We start from the raw sequence: 19,511 nt of genomic DNA on the forward strand, positions 1-19,511 counted from the left end.
TATTAATATCAATTTATTATTTTTTACCTAATTAATTTTTATTATTTTTTTAAAAACTTATTTCTGTGTTATTCTTTGACCGCACCCAACCCTCTTCTCCCCATATATATATATTATCCATATCCATCCTTCTCATCATTAAAAAAAAATCTCACTTTTGTAGAATTTTTTTAACTTCACTTTTTTGTAAATCCGATAGTGGTTCTAGTCCGTTCTGATTTTTGTTTTCTTTTTGCGAAAAATGAATGATTAAAAAATTTGAAATTGAAAAAAAAAATTGTGCGCATAGGAAAAGTTGTATCCCAACGTTTTACATTCCAGACATACACCTGACTTAAATATATAATTTCAGCTTCATACTACTTTTCGTTTTTGATTTAGGTTAACAGACACTCAGATCACTCAGCAAGATTGGGTTATTTGAGCTCCAGGGACCCCAAAATGTGAATTTCGGTCTAAAACCGGAATTCGAAATTTTTCTTGATCGCAATACTTCTCCTTACTATATGTTCTATGTATTAGTAAGTGAAAGTTACAAGACAATTTCTGTAAAAAATTTTACTTTATTCCTGTTCCATTTTACCTACGCTTACAATTTTAGAGAGTGCTTTTAGTTAATATTCCAGGAAAGCTGCAGAAAGAATTAGCTCAAGATTTAAACGTTAAATAACAAGTATTTACGAGCTTCAATAGCCCTAGTCGTTGAATCTAGCTTATCCTAGCAACTAGCTTATTTCATCATGAGTTTTTTAAACTCTAAACTTTACACGCCGGAGTCGGAAAATATTACAAAATGTTGTGCGCTCGTTAAATCTAGGAAGCTCTGTAAAAGCAGTATAAATCGGGAAATGGCCGAAATAGATTGAGTGGAACATTTTGAAATCGCCATAGTTGTTCCATCAAGTAATTTTTGTTTTCAGACTACATAAATTTAAGGGAAAAAAACTACCTAGGGAGGATTTATAATGAGTTAAAATTTTTATTTATAAATATGTACTTATACTTTCGATATATCACTGCTTTGCTCTAGTAGTTGCTTACTTATTTTTTTTATAAATATTATATTTGACGTTTCCGGTTAATATCACTCACTGGTCGTAGAATAACTGCAGTTACATTGTGACTATTTTATGACTTTATATTTTATGAATGAATCTTGTAAACGAATGTATAAATAAATGATCTCTTCAATATGATGTTTTTTATTATTTTGGTTTATTTAACTTTTCTTGACATAAAAAAAACAACATAGAAACATAATATTTAATATTTATATCACGTTTTCTAATTTAATTTTGTTATCACTAATCAATTTCTTATTGATTCTTAGCTATAATAATAAAAAGCTTTGGGCTTTTCCGCAATAACCGAGAAAATATAATAAAATATTACATTATTATGGTAATGAAGTATCGAACGACATTTTGCTTATGAATAGGTTGTCCGTTATTTTTATCGCTACTAAGCAAACTTTTTTCGTTGCGATTACGTTAGCGGTTCGTAATCGCCCTCTCCTATAGATCAACCGGAAACCGATGTGACATGAAACTTTTATGAGGGAAAGGAAGGCGATTTGATCAAGATGGCATCTAGCGGTACCTCCCATCTTGAGAATGGAGCACGCTGCTGTTATTGGATTTATGTTTTTATAAAACCCAACAATGTTTTGTTCAGTGATGTTTCAAATAATGCAAAATTCCGTATAAGATGAAAAAATCTTAATATTAATAAAATTTGTGAAATTATGAAATGTTGTCTACCGCTGAGATTATATCAGATGACAGGGGGTGCGGTCAATTGAGAACACAAGTAACTATAACTCATTCTGTTAGAGCCAACGTTTAGGTGTTCCTCAGGGCTACAAAACCTAGTACAAAAAAGATGACCATAATGAATAGAAAATGTATACAGAATAAGAAGAAAATGATAAGATAAAAAAATAATATAGGCTCTATTGGAGTATAGAAAGAAAATTTATAGCATAAATATGATAATTATTAGATGAAAACAGTATGGGAATATAGAAATAAAAATAAATGTAAAAAAATCCAATTAATAAATAAATGTACAAAATGAAAAAAAAAATGTAAATAAATATGTTACGTATGTAATTTAAAAATTGTTTAACATTTAATTTATTTTATGAGGGCTTACGTTTCCAAAATAATCATGACATCCCTAAAGGGTAAAAATAGGTTTACATTTAAATCTATGACGATTTATTTCTTTATACACTTACTTGTTATGCACCAAAATATGCACAATGTAATCCTTAATTTTTTTCTAATTTATTTTGTTAAGCTTTTAGGTAATAGATTAGGAGTTGTTGAATATAAACCTAAAAACATGCGGCGACCCTTTCGAATAATATGCCACTTTAGTCCTGCGTACCGCTAGGGAGTTAATTTTCTATTATCAATTTTTATAACGTGTTTTACATCAGGATAAATTAAAAGAAATTAGTTTAAAATTACTTCTGGGTTAACTTAATTAACTAGGATAATTTAATAGACTAACTAGGCGTGATAACAATATTGAAGTGGTTTTGAAGAGTCTAAAAATTAGTGTTCCAATAATATTTGGTTCAGAGAAACAAACACCTGAATTGTGCATATTTTTGGGTATCTAAAAAAAAATTCAAATTTGAATTTATCTCCTCGCCTCATGTATAATGAATTTAAATTTTTAAAAAAACACTGGATTATTGTGCTAGTGCTAAATTATTAAAAGATAAGCTTGTATTTCAACTTCAATTATTCTAAACAATTATACAGTTTTTCCCTGTACTCTTCCAATTTTTTTAAATTTATAAGTCGGCGAGTATTCGGCTTTATAACTATTATATTCCTAGTATTTTTATAGTTAGAATATTACTCCGACATAAGCACATAACACTAAGGGATGATCATGATTTGTTGTTATGTTAATTGTTTAAAACCTTTATCCCTATAATCTTCCTTCGGCGTTATGTGCATAATGCAGTACGTGCCTGGACAATGGGCCGAGAAATTGCTAGAGCGGTGGAACGCTGGAATCTGGAGTAGGCTCTCTCCGTATCAGCGTTTTTTAACGTGGCCGATCTGCCCTTCTTTTTATTACTTTATATCTCCCGTCTCTCCCTCCCAACCATTAACTGTTTACAGATTTTTATTACTTTTATTTTCTATTTCATTATTCGAAAAATAATAATAATATTGATTTAAAAAATGAATAAAATAAGTTTCATACTGCAACTTGCAAATTTCATACTGTACGAAAACCCGCAAGAAAGATTATCTGTCATTCGGAGTTTAAGAAGGTGTTGATATAAAAAGAACACAAAAATGAAATAACTGAATTATTTACATATCGTCACTGAAGCTATGTCCGAAAAAAAATCAAAACAATAAAAGGATTTTTTACAAAAAAAACTAAACATTAAAGCATTTTATTCCATGAATAAAATAAGTGAAGAAAGATAATGATAAAATTATAAAATAAGTCGTAATAAAACAAAAGAAAACCACAATGCTACTTTCTTCGTTTATACGAAATAAATTAAATATTCAAAGTAAGTTAATATAAGGATCAATTTGTAACTAAGCAACTATATACATGAAATTATAAGATACATAATGCATACTTTCTATTTATTATAATTTTTCGTTAATGCTTTGATATATTCGACAAAATACAGTATTATTCAACTTTTACTCGTAATAATTGATCACCAAATTTACTTATGGAATAGTGAGCTTGTTTATCCATATTTGTGTCCGTTGTAAAGTAGTACATAGTAATGATGGGGAATAAAATTCTGGAATGAAGGTATTCCGTAACAGAGTTCAAATTCATTAAATATGTACTTTGTTGGCCGGAATAATAAAGTTTTACTTGAAGAGTGGTTTCCGTTATACGTGGATTCACTGTTTAAAAATACTTGTCCTCCATTTTAGGTTCCTACATAAATGATCGAAACCCTATGGAATTGATTCAGACTGAATTTAAGATTAAAAATGAAAATTTTTAATTTCATTTATAAACCTTGGTTGACAGAACCTATGAAGTTGTAATTAATAATGGCGATTCAGATTAGGCTGTAGATGTGGAATAAGTTTAGGTTTAAAAATACTTGTCCTCCATTTTAGGTTCCTACATAAATGATCGAAACCCTATGGAATTGATTTAGACTGAATATTAGATTAAAAATGAAAATTTTTAATTTCATTTATAAACCTTGGTTGACAGTACCTATGAAGTTGTAGTTAATAATGGCGATTCAGATTAGGCTGTAGATGTGAAATAAGTTTAGGTTTAATAAAAGTCGCAGTTAAGGTTCTTATAAAATATATATACATATATATTTTTAAATCTTATAAATCCGTACTTCTGACATGACTATTTACTAGTATTGGTAGAAAAAAGTGTAATGGAGATTTTTAAATAGTAGATGTTGGAGCAAGTTATTTTTGTGTATGAAATGTGCTTTATATCATAGATAATTATTAATAATAATAGAATTTTATTATAATATATAAATAAAAATAGTATGACTGGTTAAAGATATGTCATAGAAACTCTTGTATTCCATTGTGTATTGGTATAATATTGTATGAATTATGTAAATAAAAGACGCAGTTTCTATTCAGTTTTGAAGAATCTTATTGTTTTTTATTAATCGATCCGTTACTTTTATCAATAATGAAATACATTTTTTGGTTTTATTTTTTAGTTATGAGGCTATTGCATTTAATAAGGGTTCTAAAACTGAGACAGCACACGTAATTTGAAATTCTATGAATAGTCAAATTATGTTACTGAATCCTCAATGCTGCTTGCATTAATGAGATACGGGTTTTGTTTGCTTGAGTCTGGAAGAGCAATAATATTTGTAGTATTAAAACGTCCTTGAACTCAAATAGTTTTCTTGCTAAAGTTTACCCAAGTTCCTGGTTTACTCTTCAAGGTTTAAACGGAGTGAGGTTATGGTATTCATAAATTGTAATAGTACTAGTTAAGAACATCTATCTTTTTTATTCCAACTAGCTTAATTTTATGTATGTTTTCCAACCTATAAAAAAATTATCAATTTTTTTTAAATTTACATTTGTATTACTTTAGCAGTTATTTAATTATTTTTTAAATTTCTTTATTGATATTTACAACTTTAGTAAGTATGTACAAAAAGTAAATGTGATCTGAGTTACATTTCAATCATGATACAGACACGTAGAGAATCTACCCATTGTTAGAACTCCAATAACAATTCTAAAGAAGATCTCAAGGCCATCTTCTTTTCAGACACCTAGGAAGATTATCAGGTAATGAAGGAGAAACCAGGTTAGAAACAAGAGGGTTTGGGTGTTAGGAAAATTTATCATGGAAAGATTGGTATCTGGTTCTGGACAAATGGCCTGAATGGGCCTTGAATATTTGAACTGTAAGAATGGGATACGTGAGGAATTCTTAGGTTTAGTGGAGTCCCAAATCTCAACTCAAGTCCAGATTGGCAAATAGATAAATGGAAATTTAGACTGTTGGTCTTGAAAGTGTTGCAATAGTCGGAATCGATGAGCAGTTTTCTGTCTTTTCAGGCTTGTTTGAGGATTCCATGTCAGACGTTTTTCCAGATGTAGTTCTATGTAACGGATCTGTTCGACAGGAATGCGTAGGTTATTAATAAAGGATACTGTGTAGTAGAAAGTTATGGGTTTTTGATAAAGGGTAAACGTAATTTGGTGGTTTTTATTGGAATTTATTTTAATTCTCCAGTTTTGACACTATTCTTCAAGGGAGGTGACGTGGGATTGGAGGGTTTGGGTGCAATAGAAGGGTCATCATACACTAATAATAGATAATAGACATGTGTCATCGGCATACGTGGTAAGGGCAGTGTTAGGATATAAACTGTATGTGTGCATCTGTATAAACTGTATAAAGGATAGGACCAAGAATAGTACCCTTAGGCCTTAGCAATTAAAGGTTGGTTTAAGTTAACCAATTTTATTTTATTTTTTTAATGTTCCATATTTTTCTTCGCACTTTTGGAATTATTAGAAGTACACTATTTTTTAATTAGATGTATTTTTGGAAGATATATTCCTATATATATATATATAACGAATTCGACCAGACACTGATTGTTATTTGATTCAATAGATTCACAAGCCATTTTTTAATCAAATTACAAATGTTTCTTCTTTAAAAACTTTAAAGTAATATTTCTCTAGTATTTTTGGCAAAAATCATTCAAAGAAGGTACTTGCAACGGATAATTTTCTCTTGCCTTCAATGGGCAAAAGTCAAGGGGAAAAACGAAGATGGCAGCGTGGGCTGGTCTTGATGTAGAAGTTAAATCGCTCGGAAAGTGCAACCATTGTACTGTTCCTCTTAGTGCCCCAGCATTGCCTTTGTGAACTGCCCTATTTTTAAAGTTTTATACGTCTGCTTCCGAAAAAATAAACTATTACCAGCATAATGTCTTTATTTATGTATAAATTAACATTTTTTAAAAACTTTGTTAATGCCTCAATAAACAAGTATATGAATTTGATTTGGAACTGTTGTATGAGTCAGAGGTCATCGTTATTACTTCTCGACTAAATTACAGGCATTAAAAATAGGCTTTAGTGTGTTAAGGTAAAAAATAAGTAAATTTTTTGAAATTATAAAAAATCATAAAAATAATAAATTAGACAATAATAATTACCCAAAAAATCTTTAAAACATTAAATAAAATTGAAATAAATAAACATAATTAACAAATTATGTTATGGTTTTTTTTTTGTATTGAGACCACGTTTCGCAACTTCATTGTTTGCCCTACCATGAAAAAATAACAACAGTTTTTTAGAAGAATGAATTTCTTCTACTAATTATTTAAAAAGTACATTGTTTATAGTAGAGTATAATTTAAGATTAATAACTATAACAATTAAAACATTATTTACATTTGTCTATTACAATGTTCTACACTTAGTACAAGAGCCGGGGAGAAAAAAAGGCTTATTTTACCCCAACTTTTGTTATTTTAATGACAACTTTTTCATTCAGAGCTCTATCTTCAAAACTACCAACAACACAAGAAAATATAAAAGAATATTGTTTAAAGAAAAATAAATCGTCTAAAATATGAGCCCTAATAGAGCTATTTACGTCCATTAATATACGTTATTTGAATAGTTCTCCAGATATAGCTTTTTTAAAAAAAAGTTTCATAAAAATGTTGTTCCATACAACATATTTATGAAATGTTGCTAGATACTGAAATATCAGTTGGCAGTTAATTTATTTTAAGAAATCTATATCTGATCTATATATGTGACGTACAGATGTCTATTAGCAATCAAATTAAAGCTAGTTTAATGTACTATATAGTACTCTATGACCTTTACCTGCGTAGAAATAGTAGTTTTCATGAAATTTGCTAAAATAAATCGATTTATAGTTGTTCGGACAAATTTTCATTTGCCAAATTTATATTCATATCTAAATATCATAAAAACTACTACCCCTACGAAGATAAGTGTCATAAATTACTTTATAGTAAGTTAAATTTCCTTTATTTTAAATGCTGGCAGACATATGTGCGTCTTATGGTTCTAGAGATATATTTTTTGAAAAATCCAACATTTTATACGAACAACTAGAAATTAACATGTTGTGAGTTTATTTCGTCAAATATCATAAAAACTACAACTGCTACAAAGATAAACACTATTAACTAACTTATAGTAAATTTAACTAGCTTTAAGTTGAGCGCTGGGTGACATCTGAACGTCCAATGGTTTCTGAAATAAAGTTTTTCATAAATCTATCTTACTGTCCGAACAATTTAAGAATCAATTTATTTTAGCAAATATCATAAAAACTATTATTCCTACGAAAGTAAAGGTCAGGAAGTAATATATTTACTCTTCTTTAAATAATGTTCTTTTAGATTTTCTAGTGTTGTTGGTAGTTTTTAAGATATAGAGCTTCGAATGAAAAATTAAAGGTTATTTAAGGTTTTGAAACAGCCGCCATTTTTTATTCCCCCTTCCTATACTTGGCAGACTCACCAATTTTGACTATTAATTATACATAGTTTTCATTAAAGTAATCATAAATTGGGGTGAGATAACTACCTTTTTTCTCCTCTTTGGCTCTTGTACTATATCTTTCAGCCCCAAGTTGCCTTCCCTTCAAGCTGGCAAGGGCTCCAGCGCCATCTACCGGGATTAATGTAACCTTTCTGTGGTTCTAAGGCGAAATGAGTACCCAATTTTCCCAATATGTAACAAAATATTTGACTTTCCAAATACCTAATTTTTGTAAATCTTGTATAATAAAATTATGTTTCTAAGAGTACAATTTAGCTATTTTGAATAACTCAAAATAGCAGTATTTACTTCTATTAGGTAGTTCAGCTCTCACAACATCAAAATGCACTATTATTAGAATATATATATGCCGAGTACTCGGACAGCTGGTAGGGTAGAATGGAGCACCCAACAGCCAAATGTGCATATATATATATAAAAGCATTTAGTTTATAAGTTTAGCACTGCTGTTAGGGGGCACATATGATCTACCCTTTTGCATTTTTTTAACACAATTTTGTATAATTTAAATTCTTCCAGGCTCTCGTACTAAGATGGTGTCATACATTTGTACCTAGCATCTGTGTTGGAAGAGTGGCAATCATTGTCAAATATGAAGATTAACATTAAAAGAAAATATTTGCCAATTTTAATAGGACCAGGCCCTGCCTATCTTTACCTTTAGGTCGACCACTTAGCTATTATTAACTTAATAGTTTGTTTAGGATAAAACCTGAAACATTGAACTTAAGTGCTGACTACTTCACCTGGTATAACCGTTGTCAAGAAATTCTAAAGTATTACTATGTACTGAACCGAAGAAGACCTCACGTATATTGATATGATCAAAAACTCTTTTTTCATTCTACTTATGTATTTTTAAATATATTTATTTATTATGAGCCTTTTAGAATCCAAATAAATCTAGAGGAAGATGGTATAAATTTACCTGTACTTTGAAGGTACCAATTAGTTTCTGTTAATGGATTCTGTAGGGGGGTCCGGTTTATTGCCAGCAACTCGTAAAGTATTACAAGTAGCTGATATAACATCATAACATACTTTATAGTGTCTGCATTTAATGAGCTTCAATTTGAGCTCTAATATTATTCTGTATGTTGCAAGATTCTCCAGATACAATTTTTTTCAAACACTTATTTATAATCCAAATCAAGAAAAATCATTACTTTATGAATCTATTTTTACAAATATCAATAAGAATGCTGTTCCTAGAAAATATTTTATAGTTTTAAAAAACAGTATTTTGGAAATCTTTATACGTAAAGATTACTATTATGTCTCAATTTGAGGCGAGTTGAATACACCATAAAGTAGCTTATAATGATTATTTTCCTAAAATTAGTTTTTATGACATTTTCCAAAATATATTATCAGGCTGATAGTGATACTTTAGAAGTTATTGGTTTAAGCCCTAAAAATGTAAAAAATATATATCAACGCAATCCTAAAGATTTGTAAACTTTATACTATCTCGTCTTTTTCAAACAGTTTTGTAACAATTACATCTAGTTTGACTTATAATTTTATTAGACTTAATCCGTTATGTCCATTTTCCAAAATTATATTTTAGCAGGGAACAAAAAAAATGATCAAAACTTAAATGGTGGATGTAATTGAGTTATTGTCGTGTTATGACTTTGAAAGTTTCAGTTTTTATGCATCTCTGCTTTTGAAACGAAGTGATAACTGCTCATAGGTTTGATCACTACTTTTAGGAATTTTGAAAAAACTATGGAACATGTTAGAGTTATTCCAGCCAAGTCAGATTTCAGTGTCAAATAGACTGCCAGAAAAGGTCGTTATTCCAACTTCTTTTCCTCGAGGCTTGGCTAATTGCACTGTTAATTAAGGCTCACCTGGCTCGGTTAAATTAAGTGGTCTGGATTTATTACCTATAAGTTAAAGTACGGCTGCTCCATTGGCGCTCCCGCAGGTCGCGACTCCCCTATTACTTTTCCTTAATTAATTTTGTTATTGATGAGAAAGAGGGAGAGTGACTTTTAAATTTTCAAACTTTTTCCCTCTTCGAGCGCCAATCTATCAAGAGAGGAAAGCAGTGCTGTCCAAATATATTAGATATAATACACACCGTACTAATATTTCTTATAAGTAAAGTAAAAAGTAATATAAAGTAATTAACGAAGATACAACATTTAAGTTCAAAGTTTTTATTATATACTCATCATGTATCAGAAATTAATGAACCAATAAAACACAAACATAACGGATTGTCATTTCATTCAACTTTAGTACAAATTTTACTTGTTAAAGACTTACTTACTTGTTTATTGAAAATTGGTCCTAAAGGTGAGCTCTAAACAATTTGAGGTTAAAATACTGAAAAAATACACGTTAAGTGGAATTTGAATGAATGAATGAATAAAAAAATAATTTTATTCTGGGACAAATTTCCTCTGCGAATAAATACATTGTTCACAAATTAAGGTAAATTTTTTGGCAGACATTTAAAAAAGTTTCAGTGGACATTTTGATATAACATAAAAACCTTACGTTAAATTCTAATTTATAATAGTAATGAATAATGGCTGTATTCATAGCTCACAATGATGGGGAGGTTTGGTTCTGTAGTGGGTGAAGGAATAGGTGTCGTTTAAAGGAAATGATGGGTGAGGATTGACGAATAGAGATATGAAGAGAATTCCAGAAAGGGGTCACACGTAAGTCAAAGGATTTGCTAAAGGAGGTGGCTTCGTGGGAGGGCATATATAAATCGATTGGTTGGGTTTTTAATGAATGGAAATAAATGAATGAATCATCCATGATTCTAGAGTGAGGAGATCAAGGGTATAGGTCGGTTTTTTAGAACTGTGATGGTAACTTGCGAACTACGTTTTTGGCCTAAGGTTCAGGCCTTCATCTTGGTCGAGTACGAGATACATAATAAAAACGAGATAACAACCTTAATATAATGAAAAAAAACTACAAAGAAATAGTATTATAAGAAATTAAGAATAAAGCAAATGATACTAAAAAGGAAATGAAAAACGATAATACATGGAACATGAAAATATATTAGTAAAAATAACATAATGAAGAAGTTATATTATTATATATTCTATTTCAAAAGGGAGTAAGTAGTAAAATTGAAAATAATAAGACGTTATGAGCAGAAGTCAATATCAGGAAAAGTGAATATGGAAAGAATTAGAGAGATAATAGGGGTACGAGGGTGAGAAGAAAGAAAAAATTATATTTTCTATTATATTTAACAAGGAGCTTCTTAGAAGGCTTAGGTGTTAGCATTAGGGATATTGCGATCTTGGCGGAAAATATTATTTTGGATTCCCTGGGATCATAGATCATTACCTGCATGGGAATTAGCTCTAGATTATTCATTATTTTATTTATTTATTTTAATATGTGGACCTGTCGATTTGTGTGTTTTAACTTATTTATTCATTAAATTATTTTATTTTTATTTATTTATTTATTTTTTACTTATGTATCCAACCAAGTATTTCTTTTAACCAACTTTTTATTATATTTTCCTTTAAATCTATGTATTAGTTTTGTTTTGGTAAAATGTATTTATTTGTTTGTTTTACTCTAAACTGATCTACTGCTGTGACTAGTATTTCTCGGGTTTGATCTCACATCGCTGTCTAATAGTGAATTTGTTTAGCGGGTCACTGAGGAGGATCTCAGAGGGGGAATTCGGGATAGTGAATTTGTCGATCAAATGAAATAAAAATTAAGTAATGGAATGGACAAGAAAGGGAAAGAAAAAATGAATAAATCGAAATATTTGTATTTAGTGTGTAAACTGAAATTGATTGAAAAAAAAAAAAAAAAAAAGTTTTCTTTATATTTTATTACATCATGTAAAAATATGTAATTTATATAGCTCCGATCACGGATTGATTAGTATGCTGTGTAATGTAGCAATCCAATGTATTTGGGCAGCATTTTTCTCTATATATACTATATACGAAATTTATACTAACAATATATTTACATTGGTTTAAACTAACGCCTGTTGAACAGATTCGATACTTAGGACTCCATCTTGACAAGAGACTTACTTGGAATCCACACACAAGACTGAAACGACAAGATACAGCTCGTAGATTCCGGTTGCTACAACACTTGACAAACGCTCTAAACTTACCATTCACTACAAAAAATTAGTATACACTACGATAATCAGACCAATTTGGACATAGGAATTGAGCTCTGGTGCTCTACCAAACCATCCAATTCCTCCCGCATCCAATCCTTACAATCCAAAATCCTACGTAAAAACCTTGATGCTCCTTATTACGTAACAAATAGACTCATTCACAAAGACCTTAACATCCCATTCGTTGCAGATGTGGCCCAAAACATATATGCGTCTTGGCATTCCAAACTCCTTACCTAACCCATTAATTCTTAATCTTTCATCTTTAACAATCTCTGATAATCCTCTGAGGCGTCTGAAAAGAAGATGGCCACGGGACATTCTAATTTAATGCTTGAAGTACCACCAATGGGTGGTTCCTTCCCAAGATTTTCAAGTGTATATGAAACATATAACATATTTACTTATTGTATTTATTATTTGTACAGTTGTAAATCACATTAAATAAATTTTAAAAAAAAATTGGTTTAAAAAATAAATTATATCATTTTAATTGTAAATTACGAAGTTAATAACCACAAAAAAATAATTTAAACTACTAAAGACTTTAGAAATTACTTTTCATGTCTTATATAATACAAAATAAAGAGAAAATACAAAATTATTGACGTAACCCTGCTTACGACTTTTTTATTTTTTTTTCTAAATGAATAAGTGTAATATTTTAATTAATTATAAAATATTGAAAGTTTATTATATTATACACCTGCTACTGTGAAAGAACCGCTAGCCACTAGACAATAATGGACACAGTTACTACTGGTAACTGTTTGCTCTAAGATATGATTACAGCTGTGCATTATCAGCCATTTATGACTTTCATATCTGAGATAGCCGCCTTCCTTCTCTTGCCGGCCGCCCCTTTGTTCATTATTTTTCGTCGAGATATTTTAGTGTTCTCCTTCGACGGGACGGATCTGCTCCTCCGATGTGGCCTCTACAGAAGAGGCTAGCCCCTCGTAAGTTTTAGCTCAGTTTTATTGTAATCTGTACATATAAGATCGTATTATAGCAGAACATAACCTGAAATATGACGTCTTTGGAACAAAAGAAAATCGGCATTTATATATCAATTATTCTTTTAAAGCTACATTAGATTTAAGGTTTATATCGGTGTTTTACTATTGTGTTGTAATAGTAGTAAAACTTTAAAAATAAGTTTTTATCCTAGATGGCCACGGGACCTTCTAGTTTAAATTAATGTTTGAAGTACCACCAATGGGTGGTTCCTTCCCAAGATTTTCAAGTGTATATGAAACATACAACATATTTACTATTGTATTATTTTGTACAGTTGTAAATTACAATAAATAAAAATTAAAAAAAAAAAAGTTTTTATCCTTACTTTGTATCGGCCATAATTCAAAGTACTGAAGACCAGTATGTTTTTCTTTACTAGGGAATACCTACAGACCATCCCAAAATCTCCCTTCTACAATATCATTTTTGTAGTACATCTAATGCAAAATAAAAATATTTTTTAAGTTATGCCTCTATAAAATCAAGATACCGATGTCGCCAAATATATTATAATAATTTAGCCGAAACGTTATAGCCCCAAAAAAGATTAAAAACTAAAAAAAAAATGCATAAATATTTTGAGCGAGTACCATAGATTATTTTATTACAAATAAAACAATTTTTTTTTTTTTTTCTATTATTAACTCAAATTATTACTATAATGTACTTTCACAATTCTTATAATTAATCTCTGTGTAACTGAGTCCGAAATGGCCCAGTATATTGCGGAATTGTGATAACATTTCTTTATTCAAAAGTGGTTTGGGTTTTATTATAGGATTAATATCTAATTATAATAATTCTTGATCGAAGTTTGGACTCACTTCATATTGTCGTTATAAACCTTTACAAATCCCAAAATGGTTTTCATTGAACTTAAGACATCAAAGTTATTATAATTAACGTTAAACATGTATTTATTTTTTAAATCGAGATATAATATTTGTTAAATAATTAAACCATAAATTTCATTTTGAAAGTGGTTTAATGAGTAATCAACATTTTTGAGACAATTATGTAAAAATTAATGGGATAAGTCTTGACCTAGACAATAGATTGTTTATTATGAAATAGTTTAGTTTACGAAAAGAAATTTATATATTTACTAACACCAAAATAAAATTTATACGTCTGAAATTTGCAAATTGTGTTGCTATAAACAAATTTGTTACTAGCTTTCTCATCTCAGGAGTTTAAGTTGACTTATTTCATTTATCACTTGGTTACTTTCTCCGTCGTTTTCAGGGTGTATTGTAGTTAAGTGTTTCTGTCAGTCTTTTGTAGAAGTTTTGTAATATTATCTAGCAGTTTCACTAATTCTTGGTCCTTAGTATTTCTTACCAAGAAAGTTTCATCTACTATTAGTATTACTATTATCAAGTAATAGTTTCGAATGACAAAAAAAAACATTAAATTATTTCTACAATATATTACGAAATAGTTTATATGGTAATAAATAATTAGGTAAAATTTTGTGGTGTTATGAAACTTGTTAAAGAAAAAAAAATCATATTCTACTTCAATTATCCATACTCTACGTTTCAACTAACATGCATCACTATATTATTTATAGTAATTCTTTTTTTATCAATTTCTATAAATTTAATCATTTTACTGTTTTTTTTTGTGTGTATTTCATTGAATGTTGTTATCTGAGTTAACTATTCTGTTTATTTTATAAGATTACCAAAACATGAGTTATTGTTCTATGCATTTTTTTTATTTTAACGAGCGTCCAGGAATTTATTCCATAAATACCGTACAAAGAATGTAGGTTATATGAATTATTTCCTGAGGCAAAATACCACGGCTTCTGCACCAGTTCGTGTAAATATCTTTGAATTTATTATCTCACTATCTTCCCTACTTACGGTGAAATTGCTATTATCAGCCTACAGTTGAATGATATACGACAAAATGTCTGATGAAGTATGCGGTTGGTGTGTGGGATACGTAAACAAAAGTTGTATTTACTGTGCCGGCCTTGGAACTAGGTTTAATTTTGTTGTGTACTTTGTCCCCTCATTTATTTACCACCCCCTAAGTACATTTAGGATTCTATATAAAATATATATATATTTTGTTTTTAGAACAAATGATAATTTAAGTTACACTAAAATATTTTTTTTTTCTAGATGAGCGGGAGGACGTACAAAAGAAAACTTTTGCGAAATGGATAAATTCACAACTATCAAAAGTAAGTATCATTTTATTTATTTAAATAATTGTCAGTATTTTTCTGAATAGGAATATGGGTAGGGATGCGATAAAAAATAAACAAAAAATTGTTAATAATTATATATTTGCCGACGATTCGCTACACTTTTCAGGGATTCATCATAGTACAAGAGCCGTGAAGAAAAAAAGGCAGTTATTTCACCCCAATTATTTATTACTTTAATGAAAACTATGTATAATTACTAGTCAAAACTGATGAGTCTGCCAAGTAATAGGAAAGGTGAATAAAAAATGGCGGCTGTTTCAAAACCTTAAAAAAACATTAATTTTTCATTCGGAGCTCTATATCTTAAAAACTATTAACAACACTAGAAAATAAAAAAAGGACATTATGTAAAGGAGAGTAAATTTGCTAAAATGTGAGCCCTAATAGAGCTATTTACGTCAAATAGTTCTCGAGATATAGCTTTTTAAAAAGCATGATTTCTTAAAAATGTCCTAAAAGATTAGTAGTTATATCTATATCTCAGGAACTATGTGACGTATAGGTGTCTATTAGCACTCAAATTAAAGCTAGCTTAACGTGCTATAAAGTAGTTTAAGACCTTTACCTTCGTAGGTATAGTAGTTTTCATGATATTTCCTATAAATTGATTTATAGTTGTTCGGTCAATAAGTTTGAGTTTTGAAAAACATTATTTCAGAAACCATAGGACGTACAAATGTCTGTCAGCACTCAAATTAAAGGTAATTAAATTTACTATAAAATAATTTATAACGTTTACCTTTGTAGGAGTAGTAGTTTGTATAGTATTTGGTAAAATAAATTCACAAACTGTTAATTTCTAGTTGTTCGTATAAAATGTTTGATTTTTGAAAAAACAATTCTTTAGATCCATTAGACGCACATTTGTCTGCCAGCTTTGAAAATAAAGGAAATTTAACTTACTATAAAGTAGTTAATGACACTTGTCTTCGTAGGGATAGTAGTTTTTATGATATTCACATATGAATTTAAATTTGGCAAAAAAAAATTTGTCCGAACAACTACAAATTAATTTATTTTAGCGAATATCATGGAAGCTACTACTCCTACGACGATAAATGTCATAAACTATTTTATAGTAAATTTAATAAGCTTTAATTTGAGTGGTAACAGATATCTGTACGCCAAATGGTTTTTGTGATATAGATTTTTTAAAACAAATTAACTAACTACTGATCTTTCAGTACGTTATGAACAACATTTTTATGACTGTTTTTAAAAAAAACTATATCTCGTGAATTTTTAACATAAATAGCTCTATTAGGGCTTAAAGTTTACACAATTTACTCTACTTTAAATGATGTTCTCTTAGATTTTCTATTATTGTTGTTGGTAGTTTTAATGATATACAGCTCGGAATGAATAATTAATTAATTTTAACGTTTTTAATAAGTCGCCACTTTTTATTCCCCCAACGTATACTTGGCAGACTCAACAATTTTGACTATAATAAAACATTGGGGTGAAATAACTGATTTTTTTCTCCTCTTGGGCTCTTGTACTATCAAGACTTGTGACAACTTTTAATTAAATAGAAAAAATGTTTTCACCTATGCCTGTTAATTCTCCAGGGGACATTAATTCGAATTTTACTTTCAGTTGCCTAAGTATGGAATATATAGTAAATGCATAATTTCGAATTAGAATTTTTTACGGAAAAAGACATTTCAGGTCCAATAAGTCCAACTAACCAAATCTGAAATTACATATTTTTTTTTTTTGGGGGGGGGGAGAGGAATATTTCTGGGATGCTACAGAAATATCTTCGACAAAATCGATTTACGAAAAGTACCAATTTATTTTATCGATTTTTGACATTTTTTTAATTTCCTGGAAAACGACTATAACGATTTTGATCACATTTGGCTTAGCAATGTACAATTATATAATCTTTAATATCAGCGAGGTCTTATTCTCATTGAAATAGTTTGGCAGGGCTAGAATGCCTAATTTTCAAAATGTCTTCCTTTCAAGTGCCTATATTTTTTTTTTTTTAAATTAACCACCCTATCTTTTTATGATTAATAGAAAATGGATAAATATTTACTATAAAATAATTTTATATTTAACTTAGATACAAGGGGAGGAATAATTTTATATTTAACTTAGATACAAGGGGAGGAATAATTTTTTCAAATTGATATCATTTCGAGAAATAAGAGTAATAATTTAGACGTATTATAACCATTGTAAGGCCAAATATTTAAAAAAAAAAAAAAAAGTTATATTAGTTAAGTTAATAAACTGGGCGCATGCTTAATGAGTTTTTTGTTCGCCTGTCTGATATTTTTTTTGTTTGACCACAGTTACTAGCTAGTTTTATTTTTATTTTTAAATTTTTTAATTTAGTGATAAATATTACAAACTGCCACAAAGCTGTTGGGAAAGAAATAATCGTGATAACTGATTACATTCATACTAAAATAAAATAATATAAGAACAAAGATAAATAAATAAATGAAAAAAAAAACTTAAAAATAAATTAAATATCCTTCTAAATATATACAAACAGAAGGATAAAGAAAATATACATAATTAAACTATGTACATAAAAAATAATTAAAATAATCACTGCATTTACACTCATTAGATAGTTAATTTATAATTTAATTTTTAATTCAGGAACCTTTTTCAGTTGATGAGATTATTTCACACCATAATTGCATTCTTAATATTTTCAGTATAGATTTTTTTTACAATTTAGCCCTAAATAAATGGTAAAGAGTTGAATGTAAATTTTTCTAAAGTATTATATTTTTATTTTTCTGCCATATTTTTTCAAAAAGCATTTACCGAGCCTTCATTTTACAAATCATTCATTTTCTTCTAACTCTTTTTCAAGGTTCAATTATTTTAACGATGTACAATTTATTAGTTATAAGTCAAATAATTACGACTTATATAGTGTGATATCGCTTCGAAGAATCATTTCTTTAGTTGGCTTCGCCTTCAAATGAACGGAGATCCTTTTCCTTAGGGAATAGCTCTGAGCCCTGTTGGGAGGCTTCAATTATCCGGAATGGAGCAATTCTTGTTCCTCCTGGGAGTTGGTTCCGGGTAGCTGGAATGGCTAGTAAATGAAGTTAGGTGACGCTATGTGGTTGTTTCGGAAGTCTCATTTCAAGCAGGCTATACAAGTTACCATTTTGGGCCATCCATTTTTAGAGACAGACAAATTTAATGTTTTTTTTGCTATAATTTCTTACATGCTGGTATATGCATGTATAGTTTCTTATATGCTATTGATTTGGTGATATTGAGGCATCGATTCTTCATTTTATAATTGAAAAAATAAAACTTTACTGTTTCAGCTTTACGTGTATTACGGGAATCGACCTACAATCCGTAGTACTATAGGGTTTTCATTAAAGCAGTTGTTCACGAAGTTATTAAATGATTAATTCTCCAATAGCATATCTCAGAATCTTTTCCCAACTAAGACTTTCCGAGAAATATGCAATGACGCTTAAAATCATTTTACTCAAATATACGTTAGACCCAAAGAAGACTTACTCAGGTTGTGATGGTAAGGTATTGGAGGATTGTTACCATTATTAGTTAATTTCCACTCGCTCCGATACGTGGCAAAATTGAATAATATTAGTCTAAATTAGTTATATAAACTCCTGACTCTATTGATGAATTGAATCTTAAATGTTATTTGTATGTAATTCAAAACTTCGAAATTGTATCCGGATATCCGGATCATGTATTCTGTAAAATGTGTACCTTTTGTATAATGTTAGATATACAATATTTTTAATTGTAAGAATTGTGTCCTCCTTAGTTATAAGAGAATATTGTTCTCTCAAAAACAAGTAAATATATTAGTGCTGTCCATTTAGGTTGTTTGGTTCAATACTCGGTGAGGAAGTACTGTTTCTAGATCACTGGTTGTGCTGGGAGATGATTTAGTCAAGATAATGCTCAACTGCCAGGTGTTTCCAGGTTGAGTGATCCCAGGGAGGCTCTCCCGAATCCCGTAGTTGATCCACGGGTGATATTATTTATTATGTTATAACGCTCAACTGCCAGGTGTTTCCAG

The 19,511-nt window shown here is 29.3% G+C and overlaps 1 protein-coding gene across 9 annotated transcripts in view; it reads left to right on the forward strand.

Moving 5' to 3' along the window:
- The window catches only part of LOC106682966 (dystrophin), a 616,519-nt gene that overhangs the window by 279,628 nt on the left and 317,380 nt on the right, over positions 1-19,511 (forward strand). For 8 of the 9 annotated variants that reach the window (XM_067049744.1, XM_067049742.1, XM_067049748.1 and 5 more), the window contains one exon: positions 15,378-15,439. In XM_067049744.1, coding sequence (XP_066905845.1) covers positions 15,378-15,439 — 62 coding nt within the window. Of the gene's footprint in view, positions 1-13,075; positions 13,182-15,377; positions 15,440-19,511 lie in introns of those variants that run through there. The other variant, XM_067049745.1, reaches the window with a different exon arrangement.

The sequence above is a fragment of the Halyomorpha halys genome, unplaced genomic scaffold, assembly GCF_000696795.3.
Source record: "Halyomorpha halys isolate HHAL.00 unplaced genomic scaffold, Hhal_1.1 Scaffold455.1, whole genome shotgun sequence".
Lineage (NCBI taxonomy): Eukaryota > Metazoa > Arthropoda > Insecta > Hemiptera > Pentatomidae > Halyomorpha > Halyomorpha halys.